We start from the raw sequence: 24,282 nt of genomic DNA on the forward strand, positions 1-24,282 counted from the left end.
ACTTCTCTGACAGATTCTGACTATAAATAAGTAGACATCCTCTGTATCAAGGCTAGACTTTAGTATAATAAAGGCCTCTTCATAAAATATTCCATGGTAATTCTCCGTCTTATGTTGTAAACATGTTAATACTTAATGACTATCGACACACATAAAATCAGTCTCCCCTTTAGAAACATTATTTTATGTAAGTCAAGTCGTACATATTCTGGGAGTTAGTTATGGAATCATATTACTGAAAAATTAAAGAGTGAAACGAACGTTAAAAAAATAATGGACTTTCATTATTTCCTTATGAATCTTTCAGATCTGACACCAAAGATGTGTTAACTCTCTCCATACGAACGGCGAAAGAGACGACGTTAACAGCGTTTCACCCCAGTTACCATCATCAAAATATTGCAAGAGGAAGGCACTCATACTGAAGAGGTGAATGTTGACAAAGAATACCACAATTCTTACGACGGAAGCTAAAGGTTGGGTCATTCAGACACCCACTGGACATCCGATGGGTCTGTGTAGAGGAGAAGAGAGGACTGGCCGTACTGAGTTAATGATGATTCGGTATTATTGAGACAGTTCTCTCTCTCTCTCTCTCTCTCTCTCTCTCTCTCTCTCTGCCTGTTTGTCTGTCTTCTATTTCATTAACAATCTGGATATGCAAGGTTCTGAGGTATGGGTTTTGGTTCGTTACGTCATCAGGCGTTTAGTCAAGTTGTGGTCTGAAGACAGCGTGACGTTTTATTCCTTGTCCAAAGTTAAAAGGAAAGAAAATGGAATTTTGCAGGGACCACGCAGTATCATCGTCTTTATTGCATATCAGTATTGTGAAGAAGGTACTGTAACTTCATGAATTGTTCAGCATTCGGGTCGGCTGCACTGTTTCCAGCCTCATCCACCATCTTAGCTCAAAGTGAGCTGATGCAGGAACCGTTGTACAATGGATAGTCACTAACGCTATGAAGCAGATTATCTTCTTCTTAGCTGTCTATCAGTTTCCAACGGCATGGTCGTTCACAGTGGCGGCAGAGGAACTGTCCTGGTTCAGCTGGCACAGTTACCGCTATCTTCCTCCTCTCACGGACCTCTGCCATGCTTGCACCACGTCCCTCTTCAGAGCTGACATGCGCCGTTCTTGAGAGAGCATGCCAGCCACGCCTGTCCTGCGCACAGTGCTCGAGCTTCCTTGGTGTGATCCTGGCAAGGGCTGTGTAGGCCTTCACATAGTCTTTGAGACGATTGTGTGGTCTGCTTTGGTTCCGTTTGCCTGAGCAAAAGTCGACATACAGCAGCTGCTTAGGCATCCTGGAGTCTTCCATTCGAATGACGTGCCCTGTCCATCGAAACCGGGTTTTCATGATCATGGCTTCAATGCTGGTTGTCTCAATTCTGTCAAAGACCTCCAAGTTTGTGATTTGATTCTGCCAGTGGATGCCAAGGACTGACCTCAAGTTGCGAGTATGGAACTGTTCCAGCTGTTTCGGGCGTCTTCTGTACAGAGTCCATGTCTAACATCCGTACAGGGGACTGGAGAGAACGATGGCCTTGTACACCTTCAGCTTCCTGGACAGCCTGATGCTGTGCTGGTTCAGGACACGTGATCTCAGGCGACAGAGAGCTTGGCTCACTTTGCAGATCCTGGCATTGACTTATTTGTCCAGGGCTCTCCATCAATGGAAATGATGCTGCCAAGGTACTTAAATTCTTCCAGTGTCTTCAGCTCTGTCCCTCCGATGGTGATAGAGGGGGTACGAGCAGTAGAAGTTGGGGCAGGTTACATGTAGCAGGACTTCTGTTTTGCCCAGGCTGATGGTGAGACCAAAGAGACGGGAGGTAGCAGCAAACTTTTTGACAATAAACTGGAAGTCAGACTCCATGAGTGCCATGATGGCGCAGTACTTCAAAGATGATCCTTTCCATTGTCCTGGTCTTGGCGCGTAAGTGGCGAAGATCAAAAAGAGATCCGTCCAACCTGTACCTCAGGTTACTCCGAGTTCACGATCCCTGACAGCATGGCTGAGCACACAGGTGAAGCAGTCAGGTATTAGTGAAATGACGAATCCATGTGGCCAGCCCTCACAATAATTATATGTGTTCATATATATGCCATGTTTAATAGCGATAGTATGCGCATTATCGCTAATGCAGAGAATGTTTTGTCCATCATCGATATATAGCAAAGTGGATTGCACATGTATTTATATAGTGCATCATGAAATCAATTTTGCTCCAATCACTTGACACAGTCACAATACAAATATACTGCAATGCATCAGACTGTCCATCAAGCATGTGGACATGTAGATGGAGAGCAAAGAACCAAAGAGGAAGCAAATGATTTTTGTGCAAGGTTTATTCAGAATTAAACAGATCCTGATGTTTCTGTCTATGTACAGGAACTCTCAACTGAGAAAAAATCTATTGTTGTGAAATCCGCTCAAACATTGCATGCACCATCACGACTACACAACAGACAGATTGAGAAAAAGAGCTGCAGAGAGATGGGTGACGTCTGTCAATGACAGGCGACGCCCACTTCCTGCCCGTAACAAGTGGTGCGCACAGGCGGTTTGCCTATTGCCGGAAATGCGCAATATCGATGCCCATTACTGGCAACTGAACCAAGGAATGGCTTGTCTCTGTCAACTCAAGCAAAACAACCTACACAGTCTTCAGCCTATCCAGCAAGAAGCAAGGGGCGAAACTGACACTGAACAAGCAAAGGCTTGCAGAGGAACCCACACACCTACCTACCTGGGAGTGACCTTTGACCGCAGGCTCACTTGGAAACAGCAGATCACCAGATGCTGTAGCAGGGCCAAGCTGAGACTGGCGATCATGAAGAAACTTGCAGGGACGGACTGGGGGGCTGATGAACGTATCCTAAAGAGACTCTATACGGGAAGAGTCCGACCTGTAGTTGAGTACGGGACATCAGCATGGGCATCAGCTGCAAAGTCTAACCTCGACCATCTCAACAAGATACAGAACCAAGCTCAGCATGTTATAACTGGCGGAGATCCACCCCAATCCTGAAGATGGAGGAGACCACTGGGCTACAGTCATTGGAGGACAGAAGGGACACAAAGATCCTCATCCAGGCAGCAAAATTCAAACATCTTGAAAACCATCCAATAAACAACAGAATGAGCAGACCCACCAAGAGCCGGCTGAAAAGAGGCAGCTTCATCCACCAGTCAAGACGCCTTGAAAGACAAACCCAGTCTTGATGGAACACGAAGCAAAGCCTATCCCGGCAAATGTCACCCACCCATCTTGGAAGAGGCAGGTGTTCCCAACAGTCGTCACCAGCATTCCCGGAGTGGAGAAGAGAGGAACACAGTCAGACACCCAAAGGAAGGCCCTGGCCATGGAGTACATCTGCAACCAGTACCCCCAGGAAGACTGGACCCATGTCTTTACAGATGGCTCCGCCACAGAAGCAACGAGGAATGGTGGAGCTGGAATCTTCCTCCGGTACAAAGACGGAGATGAAGAAATTGCAATCCCAACAGGAAAATACTCCACCAACACGAGCTCAGTGAGAAGCCCTCTGTGAGGCAGCCACAACAGTCTCGCAGAACTCCACAAGAACAACAGGGCAGGTAGTGGTGTTCTCAGACGCTCTCTCCGTGCTCCAAGCCCTCAAGAACTCCCGCTGCAAAGAACAGAACCATCTCACTTCAGCCCTTGTTGCCCTGAGTGCCAGAGTGGAGAAAGTGGTGATACAATGCGTACCAGCACACTGTGGCATCAGAGGCAACGAAAAAGCGGACATTCTGGCAAAAGACGGTGCACAGAAGGAGCAGGCCAACAAACTGGTGTCATACGATGAAATCAAGACAATCATCAAGGCACAGCAAGGAATAAAGTGGCACCTCCAGTACCCCAAATATAACCCAGAAGACAGATACCATTTGCTGGAACGACGGGAACAGGTCAAGATCTTCCGCCTGAGGACTGGACACAACCGCCTGAACCACCACATGCACACAAAATTTGGCATTGGACAGAGTGGAGAGGGCCCTTGTGGTGAGGAACCGATGTCAACCGACCACATCCTTCAAGACTGTAGGACGCATGCAGCATCCAGGAGGAAGTACTGGCCAACACCAACAGCAGTGGAAGCCAAACTGTACGGCACCCTGGAGGAGCTGCGACAGACGGCAGCCTTCATCGAGGACACCGGGCTGCTCATCTAATGGGAGGCGAACGAGGAAGAAGAAGAAGATGCCCATTACTGATAACGCGCGATGAATTTTGCGCCCCACTGGTATTTGGCGACTTCCACATTCAGCCCTATATACGTATTATTATTTCAGTTTATCGATTCGTGGTGTTCTTTTCTGACAGTCTGCAAGATTATAATTTAGATCGGCTTATGCAGTTTACATATTGTCTAATCATCGTCGTAATTAGCAGGGGTTGCCTAAAATATCTTTTTGTGGAGTTTTGCATAAACGAGTGGAGTCCATATTATGATTTGTCCAAGAGGACAAGAAACATGAAGCTTGAGACAGTTTGACAGACTGATGATCAGTTTGACAGACTGATAGATCTGATTTGTGATCGAACACTGAAATGCTGGTCGACGTGGGCTTCTTTTGGGTGAATCGTTCACCTTGCACTGCACACCTTCCGGTTCGCCAAACACTAGCTTCAGGTGTTGAGGAAAAACATGACTTGGATCGAAATATCACGTTTAAGTACTGTTAACATTTTCACTTGCCTCTTCTGAGTTATTAGTTTCGTTGTTGTAGAATTTACAAAATCAGGTGTGAGCCATGTAAGTTTACCTTTTGTTGTCATTGCTGTTGTTTAGTTGTTGTAGTTGTTGCTACTGATTGTGTTGTTGTTGTTGTTGCAGCAGTACTTGTTTTGATTTCTGGATGTTTTTTTTTTATTTTCTCAAATTTCTTCATGCATATTTATCAGGTTATGCTTTCACCAGTGAATAAAGAAAGAGAACACACCTGGGTGAAACGTCTGTCACATCGAAGAGCATAGATGATCACATTGGGTCCAGGTGCAACAGCCACACTTTTCGCCACTTCCCTGTAGATCTGTTCTTCATCCAAGTAGGTGTCACACAGGCCCGGTGTATCTGTCACCTGCAGTGCACACATCTTCTTTATCAGAAACGGCGGCATAACAATAGGTTTGATAAATATTTTTTTCTGCGTTAGTCTGGTCATGTACAATATGGTCTTCAATATGAGATAAAACAAAACGTGTGCTCTCTCTCTCTCTCTCTCAAAAGATAAAGATTTGAAGTCATCTGCATGTAGATTTAATTTTGAATGTGTGGTTAAACATATCTTATGGTGTTTCGTTTGCCTTCATCTAATGGCTACAGAGTAAACCCGCTGTGAAGTGAACAGCGCATGGGAGACAACCCTGTGGGATGCTATGTTTTGTGAAGAATGGGTTCTGTTTGTATGTAAATATCCACTACAGTCACATTTTAGTATTCTTTTCTTCTTTTTTGCTTCTTTTAAAAAATATATAAATCTTTATTGATACAATGAAACATGTTTTATATGTAAGCGCTTATTTGCCACCTGAAGGTTCTTATTACATGCATTTTGATACTGAAAATGGGGTTACTACAGTGGATGTATATTTGTACGAAGGGGTGGGGTTTTTGTTTGTTTTTTTACTATTAAGTGTTGATGTTGATGTTGATCTAAATAACAGAACTGCTAAATTGAGAAAGATTTACAGAAACACGAGAGAAGGCCATTTTAATAACACATAGAAAAGCTAAAATGGAAGGAATATTGATAACAAGTAAAGCTGAATGGACAGTACAAGGAGAAAACGTATCAATCCTGTTAGCAAACAAATGTTTAAACTCGTATCTAAGAATAATAGGTCAGGTTAGGGGCATAGCCCTTGCTACTGGTACCATGTAACCCAGTACTACCTGCCGCATGTGAAGTCTCTCAACGACGGACCAGGCGGAGGAGGAAACCTTTCCCAACGGCTGTGAAGGCGGAAGAGGATGACCAAAGGGCAGGGGGAGCTCTTATCCTTGGCTGGAAGTCCTCCTAGGAGACGGAGCTCCGAAGAAAAAAACCTGCACCTGCCGAGGCCGTCCTACACTTGGCAGCATCTGCACCTGCAGGACTGTAAGCGTCGGTAGGCGAGAGAGTGGGGAAGGGACTGCACAACTCCTCCTCACTAAAAAAAAAGTCACCTGTGCTGGTCAGGCAACCAGGCTAATGTCGGAACGACGAGCTAACCTTTCAACACCCAGCTTTCCCAAGCCCTGTGGCGATGGAGAAGTGGAAACGGGGACAGGCAGAGGATGCTGCTGGCAGTTCCTAGTCACGACTCTGCACGCAGGCAGCTGTGGGGTGATGGTCGTCCGCCGTAGAATGGGGCAGATGCGGCGCCCGTATCCTCCCACAGTGTCAGAGCAGCCCTTTCTAGGGACAGCACTGCTGTCCCCACATGGGGAAGGGGAGATAAAAGGATCCCTAAATAAAGCCTGCCTCGCCTAGTACCTAGTAGGAAACCGCACCTACTTGGACATCCAACACTAGCGGTCGAAAATAACAGACGAAAATAACCAGGCTCTGGGTGCCTGGAATGTTTGCACTCTTTTAGACAGGTGGACATAGAAAAAAAAGCCCTGAGTGAAACCAGGTTCGCCGGTGAAACCCAGCTGGAGGAAGTTGGAGGGGGCTACACCTTCTACTGCATTGGGAAGGCAGATGGCACCCCAAGAACCTCAGTCGTGGGCTTTGCCATACGAACCAAACTTGCACGACAACTTGACAGCCTTCCACGTGGGATAAACAATAGGCTGATGACCCTGCATCTGAAGCTGTCCAAGGATCGCTTCGCCACAGTCATCAGCTGCTATGCCCCGACGATGACCAACCCTGATGACATCAAAGAAGCTTTCTACGAGGAGCTCAGCCGCACCATTTCAGCGGTAGACAGAAAGGACAGGCTGATCATCCTTGGGGATTTTAATGCACGCGTCGGCGTGGACTTCTCCTCGTGGCCAAAAGTCCCAGGACAGCATGGCACTGGCAAGTGCAACTCCAACAGACTGCTTTTGCTCTCGCTCTGCGCGCAGCATGGACTGACCATCACCAACACCCTCTTCCAACAAGCGGACAAGTACACGAACACATGGATGCACCCCCGCTCCAAGCAATGGCACATTCTGGACTAAGTGACTGTCCGGCAGAGGGACAGAGTTGATGTTTCCATTACACGTTGCATGAGAGGAGCTGTCTGTTGGTCGGACCATCGCCTGGTACGCAGCAAGATGAACATCAGACTTGCATGCAAGCTCCAACCAGCCAGTCAGAAACCCCCTAGGAAGCTGAACATCCACTGCCTCCCTAAAACCAAGGACGTGCTGCAGCAGCAACTCCAAGCAGCTCTCCAAAAAATTCGACTGATGTAGAAGAGGTATGGAGCACCTTTAGAGATGCTGTGTACACAGCAGCAGCTGACACACTCGGCTTTGTGCAGAGGAGCCACAAAGACTGGTTTGACGAGAACGACTCTGGAATCTCCAAGCTCCTGAACACACTGCATATACGGCATCAGGATCACATTTCCGATAAAGACTGCCAGAGGAAGGAGAACCAGTTCTTGCAAACCAAGCAACTCGTACAGAAGAGGCTGCGTGAGATGAAGAACACCTGGTGGGAGAGAAAGTCTGAAGAGTTTCAGTCCGCTGCTGATGCTCACGACATGAAGACCTTCCATGATGGTCTCCGAACTGTGTATGGGCCGAGAGTCACAGGATCAACCCCTGTCCGAGCCTTGGACCAGACCACCCTCCTGACAGACAAGAAAGGCATCCTTGCCCGCGCACTGGGCAGAGCACTTCAACACCCTCCTCAACAGGGACTCGTCCGTATCTGACGAGGTAATTGCAGCCCTCCCACAGCTACCAGTCAATGATTCGCTAGCTGCCCCTCCCACCAAGGCCGAGACCCAGAAGGCCCTGAAGCTGACAAGTCAGGAAAAGCACCAGGAGCAGATGGAATCCAGGCTGACATCTACAAGTATGGAGGCGAGGTGCTGACAGACAAGCTGACCGCCCTGTTCCAGTCTATCTGGGAGAGAGGGGATGTCCCCCAGGATTTCAAGGATTTCAATTGTCCACATTTACAAACGGAAGGGAGACAAAACATCCTGCGATAACCACCGTGGAATCTCTCTCCTCTGCATCACCGGCAAGATCTTCGCCCACATCGTACTGACCAGACTGGTTGACCATGTCTCCAACACAGTCATCCCTGAAGCACAGTGCGGCTTCCACTCAGGCAGGGGAACATGTGACATGGTGTTTGCCATACGCCAGATGCAAGAGAAGTGCCGTGAGCAGAACAAGGAGTTCCACATGGTCTTTGTAGACCTGACTAAGGCCTTCGACATGGTGAACTGCCGTGGTCTGTGGAAGATCTTCCTAAAGTTCGGCTGCCCAGAAAGCCTAATCCAGCTGATTGCGTCATTCACGATAGCAAGCAGGTGAGAGTACAGGAAAATACTGACATGTCGGATCCGTTTCCTGTGGTAAATGGAGTGAAGTAGGGCTGCGTCCTGGCACCCACACTGTTCTCCATTCTCTTCTCTGCCATGCTGATTGACGCCTTCCAAGACTATGACCAGGGCATCTACATTCAGTTTCGCACAGATGGCAAACTTTACAACTTACGGTGACTCCATGCCAAATCCAGGGTGTTTGAGGCACTGGTGATAGAGTTCCTCTTCGCTGATGATTGCACGCTTGCTGCACACACCCATGAGGAAATGCAGTTCATTATAGACAGGTTCTCAACCTTCTACAAGCGCTTTGGACACACCATCAGCCTCAGCAAGACCGAGGCCATGTACCAACCAGCTAGCTCACAGAACGCCAGTGCCTCCCCCCCCCCCCCCCCCCCCCCCCACCTGCAATCAAGATTGATGACACAGAGATCAAGTCAGTCGATACCTTTTGCTACCTGAGCAGCACCCTATGCAGCAACGGAGCCCTTGATGCAGAAGTGACGCTGCACATCGCCAGCTCCACCTTTGGCAGACTCAACAACAGGCTGTGGAACAACAGAGGCTTCAGGCTCAGCACCAAAATCAAAACCTACAGAGCTGTTGTGCTGACCACCTTGTTGTACTGCTGTGAAACATGGACGACGTATCGCCGTCACATTCAACAACTTGAGCAATTTCACCAGAGATGCCTATGAAAGATCCTCGGCATAAAGTGGCAAGACAGGGTCTTCAGCCTCCAGGTCCTAGAGAGGAGCGGCCTGCCCAGCATCGAAAGCCTGCTGATCCAGTGCCAGCTATGCTGGACAGGACATGTTGTCCACATGACAGACAGCAGGATCCCGAAAATGCTTTTGTATGGCCAGCTGAAAGAAGGCCGCCGTGAACTTGGAAGACCCCGCAAGCGTTTCAAGGACACCTTGAAGACAAACCTCAAAGCCTGTGACACAGACATCGCTTCCTGGGAAACTGATGCCCTTGATCGCTCTCGCTGCAGGATGCTGTGCTCTAGTGGCATAAAGACGTTTGAAAACAAGAGAACGCTGGCCATTAAGGAGAAGCGTGAGCAAAGGAAGCAGGGCTCAACTTCTGGAGACGTTTTCCCTTGCAACACCTGTGGGAAGTGCTGTGCATCCAGAATCGGCCTCTTCTCCCATATGAGGACACACACCGACAGATAAGTCTGCCTGCCTACTCATCCGTCGGTCCGACGGGAGACTCCATCAAGAATGATAGAAATTTAGATAAGATAGGTGCCATGCTGCAAGAAACGAAAGAGTTTTATGAAAATGTATATGAGCGAGAAGTAAAATACATGAATTTAGAAACGTACGTTCGCCTTAACGAACAGAGACAGAAGCTAACTTAACAGAAGGTACAACAACACACAACGAAGCACCATAAACACTAAAGACATGAAAAAATGTAAAACACCAGGATCAGATGGAATGCCAGTTTGACTTCCTTTTTTTTTTCTTCTGGAAAAAGCGAGAAAATTTTGTTCTGTGGTCTCTAAATGAAAGGTTTGAAAAAAAAGTCCATTGCACAAAGAGAAGGTATCATAATTTGCTAATCACAGGAGATAAATACAGAGAATGTCTTGAAAACTGGCATACTATATCACAGTTAAATGTAATTTAGTAATTTATATCACCTGTATCGCAGATAGAATTAAAAGAGTCCAGATAAACTTATTAATGAAGATCAAACGTGTTTTGTCGCCAGCACATATAATATATATATATATATATATATATATATATGTATGTATATATATATATATATATATATATACGTGTGTGTGTGTGTGTGTGTGTGTGTGTGTGTGATAATTAAGGCTTATATACGAAACAGTATATCATTTGAAGGAAAACATTACCTGGGATTATTGGTTTCTATAGATTTTGGAAATGTCCTTTGATTCAGTTAGTTGGAAATATATGTATACAGTTTTAAAACACTCTGGCTTTGCTGATGATATTTGTTGATGGGCAGAAGCGTTTAAAACCAATATAAAGTCATCAATGTTATTTAATGGTAAAGCATCTACAAGTATTTGGATTGAATGAGGATGTAGACAGGGAGACCCACTCTTGCCTTATTTGTTTATTTTATGTGCAGAATATACGTCTTGTAGACTTCGTGAGATTGAAAATATGAAAGACATTACAATTTCAGAACAAATTAGAGATTAGCAAATTTCCTGATGACACATCTTTTTTTTTCTGCAAGGTGACACATAATCATATGGAGAACTATTCAAAGAACTAGAGGAATTCGAATCAATCTATAGTATCAAAATGATTTTTTTTTTAAATGCGTTGTATGGCTGGAAAATAAATGTAATTGTGGTACATTTAAAATAGATATATATCAAATTTTGAAATGAATTGGAATCAACTACAATTTAAAATACCATGGTTCTGGTTTACTAATAATCTTCATAATGTGGCAGAAATAAATGTAACTGAAACGTTTAATGAAACTAAAAAACCTGTTAAATGCACGAGTGGAAAGGTCTATTAAACCTCTACGAAGAGTAGCTGTTTTTAAATTTACTATATTGTCTATAATTATAAGTTTACTTGTGGATCATGCTTCCAAATCCAGCGGATAAACGTACTCAAGAACTACAGTGTGTTTTCATTATGTATGTGATCAAAAATGATACAAAGTTAACATATTAATAACAGCGCACAGTGTACCACGGATAAACTGATGGAAAAGTTTCGCATATTTTGTCATTCATAAAATCTTTAAAACTCACATCGTTAAAAAATAAATGAATAAGATAAATATCTTTTTTAAACAAGAAAAAAGCTATGATTTGTCATATCATCCTTAATGGAAACATATATTGTCCAAATGTTGAAATGTTACAGGAATTCGGCCCAATAGTACCAACAGTTGGCGGACATGTAATATATCCCTTTTCGAAAGATGTATTTCGTAGTTATTCAGAATGTTATGACAAAACTGATATACATGGTAAGCAAGATATTTTGAAGGAATCGTTGGGGTTTTTTTTAACTAGCGAAATCAATGAGGATGGCAAAGTCTTGTATTTCGAAGACTGGGTAAGTAAATTATTTATTATATAAAAAATCAAATGATTAGGAATGGAAGAATTTTGAATACTTTTCAACTCCGATATCAAATTGATACTCGAATCCCAGTGTTGTAACACTTTGCATCTAATGCTTTTGAGAAGACTTTTGGGTACTGTTAAGGAAATTGTACTTTTGACATTTTTTAATATTTTGTTTAGAAATCGTATTCATGGAAAGCTATATGGATGTGTTGTTAGTATGTATGAATGTGAGTGGGCAAAGGTGTGCTGTGGCAGAGCAATGACGAATTATAGTAATTGTTCATCTGGGTAAAAGAGGTGATTTGTGTAGTTCTATTTTGATTTCTTTATTTATCAATGACTTGTCACGTGAAGTTATCAGTTTTGGACGACATGGTGTCACATTTCCCAGTTATCTTTGCATATTTCTTTTAGCTTATGATGTCATACTAATGTCAGAAACATTGATAGGTCTGCAAATTCAATAAGCAGTCTACAAAGAATATGGCTAAAGGCAACATATTTGTGTTTAGAAATGGAGGATATCTTGCAATGAGATGAAGATGGACATATAATGGAATAGCAATACATGGGGATAACGTATATAAATGTCTAACTGTATACTTCTCTACACACATAACCTTCGATTTTGAGAGTAACAACCAAACCGTTAGAGCAAAAAGAGGCGATTTGTTGTGTATTTATCATGCTGCTGCACATTATGAGAAAATACATATTATTCTTGTTGGAAACTTATGTGTGTCACCACAGCTGCCTGATGATTTAGAGTATGATGAAACGGCTAGACACCCTCCGTCCTTGCTTAGTGTGAAATATGTTAACTATTGATTAAGACTAAATCATATGATCACACTTAAATTGCCGCACTGTGTTTATGATGAAAAATTATACTTTTACAGAAATTTTACTCATATACATTGTTTGCCAACTTATCCATGCATGCATGGTAACAGAAAATTGAAGCATTTTGTGTCAAAATTTAAGTATGGTATTCCTGATAAATAAGTTCATTTTAATCGCTTTTGAAATATAAGCTTGAAATTAGAAATGTTCAATATGTCTTCAGTAAAAGACGAAATTACTTTTGGATTTTCTTTTCATGGATTGAGTAATTTTTTTTAGAACAGTTTATACCACTCAGGTTCATTGAAAACCCACATTTATTCAGACTGGACATATCGTTGTCATCATCAAATGAACGCACCGTAAAGCAGTTGGCTGTTCGTCTTTACAAAGCAATTCAAAGACGATATGCACATTTCATGTACAAGTAACAAAATCATTTTAAAATGTTTCAGTCATATTCATGTTCAACCTGAGTGTCAGGACCGGGACTAGGGAAACATATTTGCATATGTATAATACGTGTGTGTGTGTGTGTGTGTGTGTGTGTGTGTGTGTGTGTGTGTGTGTGTGTGTGCGTGTGTGTGTGTGTGCGTGTGTGTGTGTGTGTGTGTGTGTGTGTGTGTGTTTGCACACGCGTGTATACGTGTGTGAGTGCATGTGCGTGTGGTTGTTTGCTTGTTCATGTTGTGTAGTTCATTTTATTATTCATTAATTTTCTTCGTTTTGCTGGGGTCTTGATAAATAAACATTTGTCATTCATTGTCTTAGACATACCTCAAGAACCGTGCCAAACCGCTCCGCTCTGTTCCATTCACAATGGATGGTTTCTGATCGGAGTCCTCGACCAACATCAAATCCTGTCGCTGGGTCTTTGTGAGCAGCATGGTGTCTTTGTTCCGGTCGCGACCTGGGAGCTTTCTTCCCCAGCAACGTATTGCCCAAGGAGCTCTTTCCTGCCCCAATCTTTCCAATGATCACGATGCGTAGAGGCCCACCAGTATAGTCTACAATTCAAAGAACACAAAGAAAATAAGCATGACAAAAACAACATTCAAATGGTTTTGGGATATCGATGACACTTTCTTCTTTTCGTCAAACACACATATTGGTATTGTATTATACCTTTTTGTAATTTTTCGTAACAAAATTAACCGAAACAGCAATAGCTTCTTTTCTGGTAGCTTGTTCGCGTGGAATGGCTTGAGCTCTGAACGAAAACGACTGCAATTGTCCAGCCAAGCATATCATCTGTCTTGCACTGCCCATTTAGGCCCTGCTCAGATACTGCGGTGCGGAGCTGCACAGTCCACCTGGATTACAAACTCCTTCCCGTAAAGGTAGGGTCCAAACCTCTGTACAACCCATGCGGGGTCCAGGCATCCATTCTCGATTACAGAGCAATGACGCTCTGCTGGATCGTTTTATTTTCCTGGTGTTGAACAACCATCTCCAAACCTGGCGACTGTAGTTTCGTAGAAGGACGGGATCATTCTCGGATCTTCAACGTTTTCTCTTGATATGGCCGGTGTTTTCCAGCACCCACGTGGTGACCAAGGTAGTTTAGATATGTAGAGAGAAGTTGCGTAAGAGCTGTAGATGACGTTGTTCATCCAGAGTGGATCATCCATGAAGCTGTCCACATCTGGCAAAGAACAGTATTAACTTACGCATCATGCATGAGATCCCACGGATAAACTGATGGAAATCCAAGTCATAAGATGTGCGACACTAGTAGGATCCTAAAACCATCACAGAAAACTGTGAAAGAAAAAGAAAAATGCAGTATCTTTAACAAAACGATCGGCCAAGAAATGGAGAATGCAAATGAAAACTGAAATGAACAGCAGTTTGTAGACATTGAGAAAATCCTTCAAAGCAACAATACAAGAAAAGCCTTTCAGAGTGTGAAATATTAACCAAATAGAAACAAAGTTAGCATCGTTCGCGACAAGAGGCAACTGTCTCACAGAGGAACAAGACATCGTAAAAATGTGGATTGAGTACTGCTATGGCCTCTACAACAAACTGAGCAAAAGAGACCCAAGTGTACTAGCAGCACAAGCACAAGATTCAATACTCTGGGAGAAGGTTGTTATAGCATTTAAGTCGCTAAAATGTGGCAAGTCTGCAGGGATCAACAACATCGATGCAGAACTTTTGAAACATGGTGAAGAGCCAATGACAGACATCCTAACTGCCATCTGCAAAACATTCTGGCACACAGGCAAATGGCCCAAGCCATGGACCCAATCACTTATCACCATCCTCCTCAATAAAGAAAATATCCAACACTGCCAGAACAACCACACACTCGGAATCGGTTTGATCAGCCGTGCTAAGAAAATCCTCAAAGTCGTTCTGAACAAATTACTGTAGCAAACAGACACCATCATTGCTTAAGAACAAGACGGATTCCGCAAAGTCAGAAGTACCATCAAACAGATCTTTAACCAGCGTACCCTTTGCGAAAAAAATACCTCCAACACCAGAGGGAACTTTATCATGTCTTCATTGACTTCAAGAAGGCATTTGACAGAGTCTGACAGGAAGCCTTGTAAAACGATCCTGTAAGGAACTATCAAGGGAAGGAGACGAAGGGGAAGACAGAAAACACTGACATGACAACGTTGCTGAATGGACAGAGAAACCATTTGCAAAGATGGCTTGACACACAACCATCAGACCTGGAAGAATTTAACTGTGCAGTGCCCTAATGATTCATGACAGAATTGATAGCGAAAAAGAAAATAACCCCAGGCCCACACCTGTTCAAAAATCATTCCAAAATCACTTCATGTTGGAGGGGAGTGAATCTGGCCTTAGGTCCACATTAAAACCCCCTCCCCGAAACTAAGCTCACAGAAGGGGAGGAGGCAAAGCTATTCTGGACTTAACCCTTCCCCCATGACTAAGCTCATGGGGAGTGGAGTATTTTTGGTCTTACGCCCATACCCCCCTCCCATGTCACAACGCTCACAAAAGAATAGGGGGTGTATATGGCCATACGTCCAGAATAGCTCCACCCCTCTTCTCTGAACTTAGTACTGGAAGAATTGGGGGTGTGAGTGTGTACAAGAGCATAAGGTGTGAGTTCCAGTCTGAATAGAAATGCAGAAATAGTCTTTTGATCTTGATGATTTCTAAATAATAATTGCAATCATCATCATCGTGATAGAAATGATAATAATACAAATAATAATAATATTGATAATATCATTTATTTTTTTTAGTCTTTTATCATCATCTCAGATGAACAGACTATAAATAAATAAACGAACGTCTTTTGATCGATATATTGAACTCTCCGGCCTTCGCAGAAATTCTGATGCATACAGCTCAATGTTACAAACAGGCAACCCAAAGTTCATAACAGACTATTGTTCTGCATTGTTGTCTACATTACAACACACAATTCCATTGTCTTCAATGATGCCTTGTTTGATAATGACTGTGTCTTCGGTACATACCTTTTTTGGCAGCTTCCTTCTTCACCAGTTCCTCCACTCTCTGATTGATCTGCTCCGACAATTCTGTCTTGTAGCAACTATCGCCGTTTCGTTTCACCAGTGTCTAAAACCACAGCAAGGAAAATGAAAAGATTGTGTAAAATCAGAGCAGACCAAATGAGACAGGACACAACAGAACGAGAAGAAGACGAGATGACACATTGCAGGGAAAAGGCAGGACAGGACGAAATAGGGCAAGAACAACCTCTTCTTCTTCTTTTTCTTCTTCTTTTTCTTTAATATCGTGAAGAGTCATTGGGACGCTGCACAGAACTGTTCAACAGATTCCTTCCGGCCTGTCGACTGCGTGTCAAAGCCTAGTCTTTGGACATGGTTTTCCTGTCCAGTATGTAATGCTGTCAGTCCACAGTGCTTTGCCGTCCCCTCCAACTCCCTCCCTTAACTATTGGCAGTTCACTGGGAGACAGTTTTAGCATAGCCATTGTTATGCGGCCATAGCAATGTAGGCGTGTTTATTTTCATTTTATTTTATTCATTTATTTAAACTGAAGTCAGCAATGTTGTTTGGTGGTTTGGCACAGTTGATCATTTGTGACAAAATCAGTGCAACTGACGTTTAGTTTCTTGTGATTACACCTCGTTACCATGGCTTGGATTGCTCTCCACAAAGCACTGTTAGGGTCCCTTGCAAGCACATTGCATTGTTGACATTGCCGCCCTTGACAGAATTTCTGATGTGGATCCTTCACTGTTAACAATGGGTCCCAGGTAAATAAACTGCTGAACTGATCTCAGCTTCAGTCCATGGAGAGAGAGCTATCAGCCATTATGGTGGTGCTGTGTGTAGCCATCAACGTGACCTCGGCGCTGATTTCTATACCATATCTTGTCGATGTTTCACCCTGTTTTTTGTTTTTTTTATCTCAGCCTTCAGTGCCAACTTTAAAGTGAAGGGTCATGATCTTCCAGTATGCAAGCAATGCTCCATTTCATGAATAAGTTGATCAGTGTGGGAGACAGAATTCAATCCAAGTTGTAGAACCACTCGCCCCTGTGTGAGAGCCGTGCCTGTCACTCTGGAATAATTGCTATATGGCATTGAGAACCTTTTGTTTTTATGTTCGTTTTTCATTGTGACCCATAGTGCTTCCTGTCAGACTCTATCAAACACGTTTCAAAGTCTTGGTAGAACTTTCTCTGGTGTATGATAGCGTTTCTGATTTTGCGAAATCCAGCCTGTTCCTCAGTAATAGTGGTATATGCTTGCAGCTGTAATCTGCTCAGAATGATTGTGAGCGCTACTTTGCTAGCATAGCAAACCAAACCGATGATGGGGTGTTTCTAACAGTGTAGGTGAATTCCTTCTTTGGAAAGGGTGACGATTCGTGACTGGGGCCACAACATGGGCCATTCGCCTGGACGACATGCTGTTGCTGATGGTAAATAGGATATCAGTGACGTGCACAATAGCCAAGTGGTTAGAGCGTTGGACTTTCAATCTGAGGGTTCCGGGTTCGAATATCGGTAAATGCGCCTGGTGGGTGGAGATCTTTCTGATCACCCAGGTCAACATGTGTGCAGAACTGCTTGTGCCTGAACCCCCTTCATGTGTATACACAAGGAGAAGATCAAATACGCACAGTAAAGATTCTGAAATCCAGGTCAGCGTTCGGTGGGTTATGGAAACAAGAACTCACCCAGCATGCACACACCCGAAAACGGAGTATGGCTGCCTACATGGGGGGTAAAAACGGTCATACACGTAAAAGCCCTCTCATGTACATACGAGTGAACGTGGGAGTAGCAGCCCGTGAACGAAGAAGAAGGAGGAGGATATCAGTTACTGCATATCTGCCATGTTTCTCGAGTTTTGATGGGGTATTGTCAATGCTTGCAGCTTTGTTACAGCGACTTCATGGAGGTTGTCAATGTTTTGGCTCAGTGTCTCCACGCTATTGTTCAGCCATATTTTTATGTGCATTCCTATTTTCTGGACCAATCCTCTTGTTTGTAGCACTTTTCATTTTCTTTCCAGTCTTAGTGTGCAATTTTGTGAAATTTGTCCATATCATTCTGTAGACCAACAATGGATTCCATCTTATAGAATAAGTTATCATTTGGGAGATGTCAAATTCTCAAATCCAAGTTTTGAGCCTAATCTCCCCCGAAGTGAGAGCCGGCCCTTCCTCTGGAATCATTTGCTATATGGCAGGTAAGAACCTTATTGTTGTTTTTCGCTTCTTCATTGTGACCAATGTGCTTCTGTCAGACTCTATCAAACACGTGTCTTCAAAGTCTTGGTGAACTTTCTCTGTAGCTAGATAGCGTACTCTGATTCTTCAGAAACAGTCCTGTTCCTCGTAATGTGGTATGCTGCAGCTGTAATCTGCTCATGATCCTTGTGAGCTACTAGTTGTTAGCATAGCAACCAAACGATGATGGGTGCTTTCTAACATGTAGTGGAATTCCTTCTTGGATAGGTGACGTTTCGTGACAGTAGGCCACAAATCCTGCCATTCGCCTACACATGCTGTTGCATGGTAAATAGATATCATGTCGGCACTAATAACCATTCAGAGTTAGCGTTGGAACTTCTCAATCTGTAGGTTCCGGGTTCGAATAATATCACGTGATATAATGTTGCTTGAGTGGGTTGTGACTTACTTGAACACCAGTCAACAGTACTGCAGAACTGCTTTGCCTGTATACCCCCTTCATGTGTATCTACAAGAGAAATCAACATACGCATCAAGTAAATGTATTTCTGAAATCCAGGTCAGCGTTCGATGTTATGGAAACTAACTCACCACAAACACAACCAAAACGGAGTATGCTCCTACATGCGACGGTAAGTAAACGGTCCAGTCAACCTGATTTCAGTCCCTCCAGACATACGAGTGAACGTGTGGAGTAGCAGACCCGTGAACGAAGAAGAGGAGGAGGATACGTTATGCATATCTCCATGTTCTCGAATATGATGGGAATTGTCACAGCTTGCAGCTTTGTTCAAGACTCATGAGTTGTCCAATGTGTGTAGTTTTTGTGTATAATTTTCTCATACATTGCTTGTGATCCATAACATGGATTTCCATCAGCTTATCCCAGGAATATCTTTTATTATTTTGCTGAACGTTTTGTCGAAATTCGTCAAAATCCCTTGTTTTGGCTTTAGGATCTCCTCCAAACAGAAGTAGAGGAGCAAACCTTCCTCCTATGACCACTCATTTGTACAGTGATGTCAGGGTAAGATTATTAAGATTGGATTGGTTTTCCCTCTCTTGCTGCTCCTGAAGTGTGCTTTGAAGTTCACTATGCTATAGTCGTGGTCATTGCCAACGTCAATCCTGGGAACGTTCTTACTTTAGCCCTAGCGATGCAGACCTGCTCCGATTCTTCAAAAGAAGACAGTCTGTCTGACTGTTATGCTGACAGTTTGGGGAATGTCATGTCCTGATCCTTTGTACTCATCAAGTGTGTTAGCAAGAACCAGATCATTATCTCTGGCAAATTTTAGCAAGTGGAATCCCCTATCATAGGTATTTTCATCACAGTATGGACCACAGAAATCCCTCCAGTCTTTGGCATCTACACCACTCTTTGGCATCCTGGTCAGTCAATCTTGTCGGCCTTTTTTTAATAACCATTCAAAGCTAGCTGTGTCGAAATCTTCAGTCATGTCATTACTGGTGTCTAGTGTTGGTGTGTGCATATACATATCACACTGTGATATTGTATGGTTTTGCTTGTAAGTGGAGGTTGTGACCTACTTGAAAACGGGCAGCATCACAGTACTGCGTATTTTCCTGTATTTGTCTTCCATACGGTGCATCTTACAAATGCAAATTTGGCAGAGCCCATCTCTTTCTATATTGGTTTTGTTATTGTCTTTTTTCTCCATATGTAGCTGTTAGTAGTGGGGAAACTACTCTACCTAAAACAAAAGAAGGGAACTCGCCCATCTACAGCGAACTTTGTACTCAGTCTACGCCTCCAGACAACCTGATTTCTGTCGCCAGTGACACAGACCATGAGGGAGCATGGTCAGTGCTGGCAGGAGACAGACTGTGAAAGACGGAAGCAAACGAGCCAATGAGAGACGGATTGCACACCTTGACCCGAAAAAGGAAGTGCAATAAGGCACAGGCTGCTGCAGATCCAGTCAAATCCAATATCCAATGTGAGATCTTCACAAAGAAACTGCCTTTCCATGACTTGCCCCTTCAGCCATCACAGACACTGTAACAACTTCCATGGTCTAAACAGGTAGTGCAATCTGCGGTCAGATGGCGATTACTTCTGATGTATCTATGTACACCACACTTGGCATATTGTTGTTGTTTCTCTTTCTCATCGAAAAGATAATCATGGATGATATCCTCTTGCACCATTGTCTTGGACTGAAGCCTTCGCAGGTTGAAGAGTCTGTCATCTGAGCAGGTGGAAGTCATCACCTATACTGCCATCACTGAAAGCGTTGGTTACCATGGCAATATACTGAAAAGAGTCGGTGCCAAACCTTGCTTGATGCCGGTGGTCACTGGCAAAGCATTTGAGTGTTCACCATAATGAACCTACATGGACTGCATGCCATCGTGGAACTGCCGGACCATCGTGATGAGCTTTTTTGGACAACCAAACCTTAACATGATTCTCCAAAAGCTATCACAGTTGACGGTGTTGAAGGCCCAACATTTTGCTTGTGATGCTTCTCTTGGAGTTGCCTAATGGCAAAAATCATGTCCACAGCTCTTCAGCCTCGTCTAACGCCACACTCTCCGTCCAGGTGTGTTTGCAGTCTATCAGTATGACTCTGGCCAGAGTCTTTCCGCAATGTACAAGTGGAAATTCCACTTGGTAAATATTGAGGATTGGGACTATATTAATAGTACAATACAATGGCAAGCATTTTAGTTAGGGAACTGCAGCAAAATCATCAAGCATTTCCAGTGCACAGCGTGTTATCTTTTTTGTCACTCCTAAAAAGTGCATTAATTGTGAAAAAGTTTGGTATTTTACAACAATATTTACACAACAGGTTTGCAGCCACACGGAAGTGAACAATTCTAGTTTCTATGTTATGAGAAATAAAACCATATTTAAGATAAGAGATAAGATAAGATAAGAATAACTTTATTATCTCCAACTGGAGAAATTTGGTCAGGTGCATTATCACAACATAGACAAGTAAACAACATGGGGACCATAACTGTAAAAGCCAACAACAGCCCCAACAAATATTACGAAGATACAAATGTAAAAAATATCACGTACATCGTTTCATACATACATCCACACACTGCAGGTAATAACTAGTATTCTTAATGTAAAAACAGAAAGAATTAAGAAACATTATTTGAATATAATTATAAACATAGCCTACTATACTGCACATTGATTATAATAGACAGATAAGATAAGAATAAAGATGAATTGCGGAAAACCACAACCAGATAATCAGCACACACCCGCACCGCCCCCCCCCCCCCCCCCCCCCCCCCGCCCGTCTGCAGTCATTTGTGTACAGTGTAAAAAGAACAGGGGACAGCACTGTACCTTGGGGTGCACCAGTAGAAGTAGATTTTAGAGAAGAGTGGGCAGAATGAAAGCGGACGGACTGAGTTCTATTGAGAAGAAAACTTATTATCCAAAGAGTAAGCTTCGGATCAACATCCATGCCTAGCAGTTTGAGGGCAAGGAGATGAGGTTGTATTGTTTGGTTTTTTTTGTTTTTTTTTGTTTTTTGTTTTTGTTTTTGTTTTACCTTTGAACATACATGATATACCAGAAACAGAAAGGACAAACTGTCAATACAGATTTCAGTTGGCTGTTTATACAAACGATAAAGGAAACCGTGTAACAAATATTCAAAATAAGCAGTACCACCAGACGTATCACCAGCTCCTACCCAGAGCTGAGAATGCTTCAGGCTCAAATGGTAATATTTCGATTACACAATGGAAAGTTATCAACATCACGAAACAATACAAGTCATATGCTGGGATTGTAAACAACTTTTTTGAGCATGCGACAGACTTCGTCTAAACACTGTGTACTATACCTGCATCATCTCGATGAGGTCTTTGACCTGCCTATCTCTATCTTCAACTGATGCCTTGGTGTTCATGCCGATATAGCGGCCTCCAGCTTCTTGAATCATCTTTGTCATGTGTCTTCCAAACTTGCGGATTTCAGCATCAAGGTTTTTTCTGAGGTCATCTGCAGAATATGTAATAATAATAATGGTATTTATATAGCGCTGAATCTATTGCAGAGACAAATCAAAGCGCTTTTGCACCAGTCATTTACGCACGCATGCATAACTCTAAAACTGGAGAAACTGACTACAAGGAAGAGGCAGGGAAGGGAGGCTATTTGGGGAAGAGGTGGTTTTAAGGCCAGACTTCAAAGAGCTGAGTGTGGAGACTTGACGAAGCGAAAGAGGAAGTTCATTCCAATTGCAAGGTCCAGAGACAGAGAAAGAACAGGAGGCAGTCGAGTGTTTGAATCTGGGTATGCATAAACAGAGTGGATCCGAAGCCGATCGTAGTGAGCGAGATGGAGTGTAGAGGTGAAGGCAGCCGCAGAGATAGGAAGGGGCAGATCTGTGAATACATCTATAACATAGAGTGCTATCTTGTACTTTATTCGGTGTGAGACAGGGGGCCAGTGGAGATGTTGCAAAAGAGGAGTGATGTGCTCAAATCTTTTCTTTCTGAGGACGAGTCGGGCAGCAGAGTTTTGTATGTGCTGAAGGGACTGAATGGATGAAGCAGGCAAACCAGACAATAGAGAGTGACAGTAGTCAGGCGAGAGAGAATGAGAGAAAAAACAAGTCCAGATGTTGCGTCAGTGGACAGATATTTCCGGACGGAAAGTAACACAGATAGATCAAAGACCATCTGGTGGACATTATTCAATATTGGTTAAGAACTCAAATGGAAGATCACATATCATTATGGCGAACATGTATTCAATATTGGTTAAAAACAACTGAAATGGAAGATCACAGATCATTATGGTGGACATGTATTCAATATTGGTTAAAAAAAAACAAAAAAAAATCAAATGAAAAATCACAGTTCATTATGGCAGACGTATTCAATATTGGTTAATAAAAGCTCAAATGGAAAATCACATATCATTATGGCGAACATGTATTCAATATTTGTTAATAACAACTCAAGTGGAAGATCACAGATCATCTGGCGGACATGACATTGTATTCAAAAACTCAGAAGATCACAGATCATCTGCTGGTAATGTATTCAATATTGGTTTAAAAAAAACTCAGATAGAAGATCACAGATCTTCTGCTGGTAATGTATTATGGCTAAAAACAACTCGGATAGAAGATCACAGATCATCTGCCGAAGATGATTTCAGAGGGATATCTTACGGGGATACAATAATCTTTGAACAAAAAGCAAAATGTGCATTGTCAGACAATAACGCTCCCTGTTTCTGTCTATATATATTGGTTCTAACTTATCCTATCAAACAACAGATGTTAGTTTGGGCTGTCAGTTTCCCACACCTGTACTCCTCAACTGTTTTTCATCAAGAGAGACAGACAGACAGACAGACAGAGACAGAGAGAGACAAAGACAGAGACAGACCGAGAGATTGAGTGAAAGAAAGTCTCTGTGTTATAAAACACTTTGTTCATTAGTATTATTGTAACCAACCATGAACCAAGTGGTGATATAATGGGCAACAAAAGAATTAATCACTGAAATACTGAATCAGACAGTATGACGGTGAAAGGATAGAAAAGATCCGCGCACAGACCATGGACATATAGAGGCCAGTCACAAAGGGTTTTTCTATTCTATTTTACAATATTAAAAGAAAGAATATAAGATGTGAGGATGAAAAGACGAGAAGACAGTGCAGTAGAATGTAAACCAGCTGACAGCGGGTGCGACAAATGAGTGTGTGGACGCAAGTACAACACCGGTGAATCTCGCCATGATCCGAGGGGTGCATCATAAAATGGTTACAAAGGAATTACTGATTTACTGGATTAAGGAGTATGAATGTGAAAGGTTAGAAAAGATCCATGCACAGGCCATGGACACATAGAGGCCAGTCACAGAGGTTTTTCTACAGTCTTATTTTACAATATTAGAAGAAAGAAGATAGGAAGAAGACTGCAGTAGAATGTTAGGCAGCTGACAATTACTTTAAATTAACCATCACAGACGATGGATTTCAAATGATGGGGAGAGATGTACCCAAGTGCTCAGCTGGCTACAAATACTGCTTCACAGACAAACTGGAGCAGGCCTTCTTTGCAGCCAATCTGCTGGTCTTCAACGACTCGTGTAGAATGCGTGACGCCATTCGAGTCATAAATGC

At 43.0% G+C, this 24,282-nt stretch overlaps 1 protein-coding gene across 1 annotated transcript in view; it reads right to left on the reverse strand.

Moving 5' to 3' along the window:
* Window positions 1-24,282, reverse strand: part of LOC143291723 (GTPase IMAP family member 8-like) — a 48,685-nt gene that overhangs the window by 11,373 nt on the left and 13,030 nt on the right. The window contains exons 6-9 of the mRNA XM_076601766.1: window positions 21,983-22,140; window positions 15,925-16,027; window positions 13,232-13,461; window positions 4,974-5,111 (exon numbers count right to left, since the gene is read on the reverse strand). Of these exons, the coding sequence (XP_076457881.1) occupies window positions 4,974-5,111; window positions 13,232-13,461; window positions 15,925-16,027; window positions 21,983-22,140 (629 nt within the window). The remainder of the gene's footprint in view (window positions 1-4,973; window positions 5,112-13,231; window positions 13,462-15,924; window positions 16,028-21,982; window positions 22,141-24,282) is intronic.

The sequence above is a fragment of the Babylonia areolata genome, chromosome 17, assembly GCF_041734735.1.
Source record: "Babylonia areolata isolate BAREFJ2019XMU chromosome 17, ASM4173473v1, whole genome shotgun sequence".
NCBI lineage: Eukaryota > Metazoa > Mollusca > Gastropoda > Neogastropoda > Buccinidae > Babylonia > Babylonia areolata.